The 6,540-nt window shown below is 31.8% G+C and overlaps 1 protein-coding gene across 1 annotated transcript; it reads right to left on the bottom strand.

Moving 5' to 3' along the window:
- Positions 1 to 3,744: 3,744 nt before the first annotated feature.
- On the bottom strand, positions 3,745 to 6,193 carry LOC111707174 (nuclear factor 1 C-type). Its single transcript, XM_023480227.1, has 5 exons — positions 5,955 to 6,193; positions 5,147 to 5,283; positions 4,370 to 4,430; positions 4,033 to 4,180; positions 3,745 to 3,750 (listed from the first exon to the last, which is right to left on the bottom strand). The coding sequence occupies exons 1-5, from the start codon at positions 6,131 to 6,133 to the stop codon at positions 3,745 to 3,747; spliced, it is 531 nt and encodes a 176-aa protein (XP_023335995.1). The 5' UTR covers positions 6,134 to 6,193.
- Positions 6,194 to 6,540: the final 347 nt, after the last annotated feature.

Below are 6,540 nucleotides of genomic sequence, written 5' to 3'. Positions count from 1 at the left end.
CAATATCGTCGTCAATTACATCAGATCCGGTGACGTCACACTCCAGTAGTTCTGCTGTGGACAGGTGTCCTGCAATGCCAAGCACAATCATTTCATATTTTCTATCAATAGATTTGGATAAAATCGGGCTTCTTAATTTTGTTATAAAAGGAAACTGCCGACTCATTTTTGTAAAGTCCTATTAATAATTCACAAAAATTTCCATTTCCATTCAATGAAATTTCATATTAGTTTCATCAATTGTTTTTATGCTGCAGTGGTCGGTGTTTATATTAATACAATGAAGACGAATTATCTATCTAAGTTTTATTTCTAATGAGCTGTGTTTAAATTACAAGCTTACAGGTAAACACAGAGAATTGAATTGACAGCTTCTCTTGTTTTCCATTTTGTTTTATATACATTCATGCTATTTGAAAGCTTGGTAGAAATTAAAATCATTTTATTGATATATACGACTTTATATAAAAAGATGATAAAGGCCTGAACATGTTTTAATTTGTTCATTAACGATAAAGTATTTTTAATATTTAATAATTGATTAAAAAATATTGTGAATCATTGATAAAACAGAAAAATTAGATATTTCCTAAATTCTTTATGAATCTTAATGAAAAAAAAAACAATGTTTGAGTTTGATTCCTGATCTATTCTGTTCTCTACGTTCCTTACTCTCCTGGTGTCTCCACTTCATCCTTCTGTTCTGGAACCATACTTTTACCTAGACATGGAGATAATATAAACCAATCCTTCACCTAGACATGGAGATAATATAAACTATCTATCTATCAATCTATCTATCAATATCTTTGACATGTTCATTTAAGAACTGTGCACAAGCCAAGCNACATGGAGATAATATAAACCAATCCTTCACCTAGACATGGAGATAATATAAACCAATCCTTCACCTAGACATGGAGATAATATAAACCAATCCTTCACCTAGACATGGAGATAATATAAACCAATCCTTCACCTAGACATGGAGATAATATAAACCAATCCTTCACCTATACATGGAGATAATATAAACTATCTATCTATCAATCTATCTATCAATCTATCTATCAATCTATCTATCAATCTATTTATCTATCTATCTATCTATCTCTCTATCTATATATCTATATTCCTATATATATGTTTATCTATCTATCCATCTACCTATCTATCTATCTATCTATCTATATATCTATCTATCTATCAATCTATCTATCTATATATCTATCTATCTATCTATCTATATATCTATTTATCTATCTATATATCTATCTATATATCTATATTCCTATATATCTATTTATATATCTATCTATCTATCTATCTATCTATCTATCTATCTATCTATATATCTATCTATATATCTATATTCCTATATATCTATTTATCTATCTATCTATCTACCTGAGCATCTGTTAGGCCCAGACTGGCCGCCAGCTGCCGCCGGTCTGGCTGAAAAGTATAAAATAAAGTTTAAATTAATTTGCTGAAACAGCAAAATTGAATGCATTGTTAAACTACAGGGTTTTACACAAAGAATAAGACTTTAGACTTAACTATTACATCAGTGCGGAACACAGTGTTACAAAGTTGCAGGTTCTAACTACAGCTTGATCGATTTAACATTTTGACAATTTCTTCATCAAAACTAAAGCTCTAAAATGTCATTGTCCAGGGCTACAAGAAAGAAGAAGGAAGTTAGTGAGAAGAACGTCCAAGGTATGTCAATCCTTTATAGTCAACCCAGTCTTAAAGGGAGTGACCGACAACATTTGAGACATATTAAACTTTCAAAAGATCTGAACAACCTGAGTTTGAGCGCAAATTCGACGTTCAAAACTCCTACTTTGGGGTGGATATTAGTTTTTTTAAATTATCCCGCCAGGGAAAATGTAGGAAAATGTAGGGAAAATGTAGGGAAAATGTAGGAAAATGTAGGGAAATAGTAGGGAAAATGTAGGAAAATGTAGGGAAAATGTCCGTTTCTCTAAACCTAAAATATAAAGAAATTAAATTAAACCAGACAGCAGGAGAAGGTAACATTTACTGGTACAACTTTACAACCTCGTAGATCTTCTAGTTTTGATTATACGCGGGCACATGAATGAGGAAAGCAAATTTATTTGATTATATTTTAGAAATTTAGAAATATTTTTGTTCTTATCAAAACCTCAATAAGCGGAGTTATGGTAAAAAACATCTGAGCATTTATTGTAGCGTGAATTTTACTTTAATTTCACGTAGCATGGGCAGCCGTAGTACATTTGAATTTCCGAGCCGGGTCAACCTTTCTGGTCCCAGTTTGTGCTGTACCGCACGAATATTGGGTTAATAAAGGAAGACAATCAACAGGACTAGCCGGTGCAACAAGATTGACGCGGTCAGACTTTATTCTACATTTCTACATACATGTTGAATTTACTTTTACTAAAGGGGCAGAGGTTCTTGGTCTGGGAGGGAACGAGCCTGTTTCTCTATGACATGCATCTCCAAAAGATAAGTTTTGTTAAATTAACCAGTTCTCCCTATACATAAAAGTGTATCTGTAATCTGCATACTTTGTAACAAAACCTTGTTTTCTTACTCTTGATGAAAAGAGAATCTAGAGGAGTTACGAGGTCTTAAAGTCATAGCAGAAATTTTGCACTAAACTAGGTCTTTATCTTTATCGGAGCCTCTAGCTCCGCTTAATATTTTTCTTAGCATTTTTTTTTAAAGAAGTGATTGGTTAATCCATAATTTTATCTAATCGGTTTTAAAAACTAAGTACTAATTTTCTCTAAATAATTTAAAGGAAATAATGAAGAAAATTAATACTCACCACAAAATATGATTTTTAAATGACTATATCTTAGCAACCTCATGTCGATGTCGATATTAAGAATTGTGATATTTGTATATGTCAAAGGTTTACACACCCCACTCGGGCCACTCCGATCCGAGCCGGTAAAACATCAAATGTAAAACATTCAGTCGTACTGTCCAGTCAATTCAGCATGTTTTAGGCAACAAATGTAGCAAGATCACAGTGTACACCATCAGATTGCGAGGATATAGGGATTAAAAAATTCAAGTTTATGACGTGTGTTCAGTTTCTTTGTCAAATCTGGGATTTATGTTGTCACCTTTCCTTTGGAGATTTGAAAATACTGCTCTCGTCCAGGATTTTTTCCTTTTCCCGGCTCCAAACCCTAATCCTAAATAAAAGTCAATCCAAACCCTAATCCTAAATAAAACTCAATCCAAACCCTAATCCTAAATAAAAGTTAATCCAAACCCTAATCCTAAATAAAAATCAATCCAAAGCCTAAACCTAAATGAAAATCAATCCAAACCCTAACCCTTAATAAAAATCAATTCAAACCGTAATCATAAATAAAAATCAATCCAAACCCTAATCCAAAATAAAGCTCAATCCAAACCCTAATCCTAAATAAAAGTCAATCCAAACCATAATCCTAAATAAAAGTTAATCCAACCCTAAGCCTAAATAAAAATCAATCCAAACCCTAATCCTAAATAGAAATCAATCCAAAGCCTAAACCTAAATGAAAATCAATCCAAACCCTAACCCTTAATAAAAATCAATTCAAACCGTAATCATAAATAAAAATCAATCCAAACCCTAATCCTTAATAAAAATTAATCCAAACCCTAATCCTAAATAAAAGTCAATCCAAACCATAATTCTAAATAAAAGTTCATCCAGACCCTAAGCCTGAATAAAGATCAATCCAAACCCTAAGCCTAAATAAAACGCAATCCAAACCAGAATTTTTTAATTAAATCGATAATTGTTATCCCGCAAATATAAAACAAAGTACCCATTTATTCAGAGCAGGGTCGACCAAATCCGATAATTTTTTAACCTTGTAAATTACCTAACGTCCTAGAGACACTGTGAAATACACTTTATTATGATCGGATAATAATTAAGCCTATGAGAGAAAAAAGTAGTATATTTAATGTCCTGTCCATGAAATGTCCTGTCTATGAAATATCCTGTCTATGAAAATGAAATATCCTGACCATGAAATATCCAGTCCATGAAATGTCCTGTCTATGAAATGTCCTGNGGGAGGGATGAGATCTGAAGAGGGATGGTTCTGAACAAGGGACGGATGAGGGAGGGAAGAATAGGGATGGAAGATATGGATGAGGAGGCAGATGGTGATCCCTTGACAAAACAAAATTTACAATTACAGAAAATCTTTGACTATAATTCAATTTTGAATGTTTCAAAATTTTTACTAAATCCATGATTTTTTGAATAATTTCTAGCGCAAAATGTAGAAAACACTAAATTTTTGAAACAAAAACAAATTAAATAAATTAATTTTGATTTATAAAATGTTTGTTTTGGTCCCTGAATGGATAATGTAGGGGGGGTCCGGGTGAGGGTGAGGGGGACGAGGGAGGAGACTCGTCTAAAAATAAGACATTTAAAAAAATAGAAAATTTAAACTTAATATTATATAAAATATTGGTTTTCAGATTTAAAATTCTGAAGGCAAACTTTGTAATGTTTATAATCTAGTTTTCTTAGTGTTGAAGATTGTCTTCCATGCATTAAGTCACCATAATTTTCAGTAGAAGTAAATATTTCCATTTACTGATAGCGCTGATTAAAGGATTCATAACTCTAATTGGATAATGAGATAGATAGAAAGATAGATGTTACCGCCATGCAATTTCTATTGGTTCAGAATAGACAACAAACACATGACTGAACCCTGATTGGATCAGGCGCTTATGGACTCGGCGTACAGGAGTGAAGTATATAATGTGCAAACTGTAAAACTAAAATCATAACTTTTGTTTTGTGAATCTAGCGATTAAACATTGATATTTGAACTTTGTAAGTCTGGTTAAACTACTGGATTGAGATGCATATCGTTAAAAGAAGTTAAACTAACAGTGCTTAGTTCAAATACCTTTCTCTCTATTCATAAATTCATAGTTTAGGGAAAAGAAAACAAATTTCAGAGAAATCTAAAACGTTTTATACATTCATGTTTGTTTAAATATTAGACAAATATCTAGATAATAAAGTTGCATAAAATTTACTCAGACTACTTTAAACATATTTTTATGTAAAATCTAGTTTTTCAATTAAATTTTTTTGTATTTTTTAAGAAATAACCTTGAAAAGAGTGCGAGCTGGGATTCGGCTCCTGTTTTGTAAGTTGACCGAATGAGCTGGTTTGTTGACTAGATGAAACCGGTTTTCTGTACAGCTGATCGTGGACTGAACTTGGTTCGGAGATTTCGGTTTTAATCCTAGTTTCGTGGGTTCTAAACACATTTATTATGATGAAACCAATATTATAAATTATCAAGTGGCCGGCGTTGCCCGTGCAAAAAAAATCGAATTTTCAAACAAAAATTTAGATTTTTAAAAAAGCTAACATTTATACATACATCTATACATGTAAATACAAATATATATATATTTTTTATTATATAGTTAACGTGGACAATTTTTGAGCCGGTAATTTTTTTCTTCAGAACGAATATCAGTATTTTTTGTTCTTTTTTGATAAAAATTTAGAGGTTCAGAGACCCATAAACCTATGTAATAGGAAGACGACAATTAAGCACTCTTACATGATCATTTTTTGGATGTTTTTTTTTAGAAAATACTTTTACCAGTAGTAGCTTAAAAATCAACCTTTTAAGTAAAAAGGATCTGTTTACACTGCACAATGGCTGAATTTAATGTTTTTTGGACCATTTAAAATCATAAATTGAGTCTAAAAGTCGTCTTCTTATTCCACAGTTTTATTTGTCCCAATGAAATTAGTTTTCTTGATTTCACTGTTTCCAACGTAGATGAACGTTTAATACGAGCACTATAATATTATTATGATTTATGTTTTGTATATGTAAAAACCAAGCCAGTAAGCAGTTTTTTTTCTGCAAAATATTTTTTCTTAAAAATGTATTCATCCCTTAGATCACAGGGCAGAGTTTCTTGCATTCCGGAGAGGATTTGATCTACTCCGAACTTAAGCTTGGTTCGACCCGTCCTTGTAACTTCAGGTACTCCTGGATACTCCAGCCTTGCTCTAGGGTCTTCCAGGGGAAACGGGTCTTTCGAGGGAATGGGAAATTCTCGGGATAAATTCATTTCATTCAATTAATGATTTTAAGAAACACTGTGAAACAGGCAATCTCAGGTCATTTTAACTCAACTGAAAAAAATGTTTAATACACCAGGTTGCAAAGATATAAAGATAAGAAAACTGTGGCAAGTATCGGTTCCTTTCTTGTCTCGCGGAAATTTTTACATATCTTGGTTTCAATGTGAGCCTTCACTTTTGAAAACAATTTCATCACTTTTAATTAGATTTTTTGTATTTTAGCTTTTTCATTTTTTGTTGGGCTTCACTCCATAATTTTTAAAGTGTATAAGATTCATTACTCTTTATTTGATAATTTTTCAAATTTCAGACCAAAGTCACAAACTTGATTGGAATATTAATTATGGACCGGGCATACTCAGCCTAAAGTTAGTTTCATGTAATTTATTTTTTA

This window comes from Eurytemora carolleeae, unplaced genomic scaffold (genome assembly GCF_000591075.1).
Source record: "Eurytemora carolleeae unplaced genomic scaffold, Eaff_2.0 scaffold264, whole genome shotgun sequence".
NCBI lineage: Eukaryota > Metazoa > Arthropoda > Copepoda > Calanoida > Temoridae > Eurytemora > Eurytemora carolleeae.
Note: the sequence above shows the minus strand (reverse complement) of the source record. Positions and strands in the feature narration are given on the sequence as shown.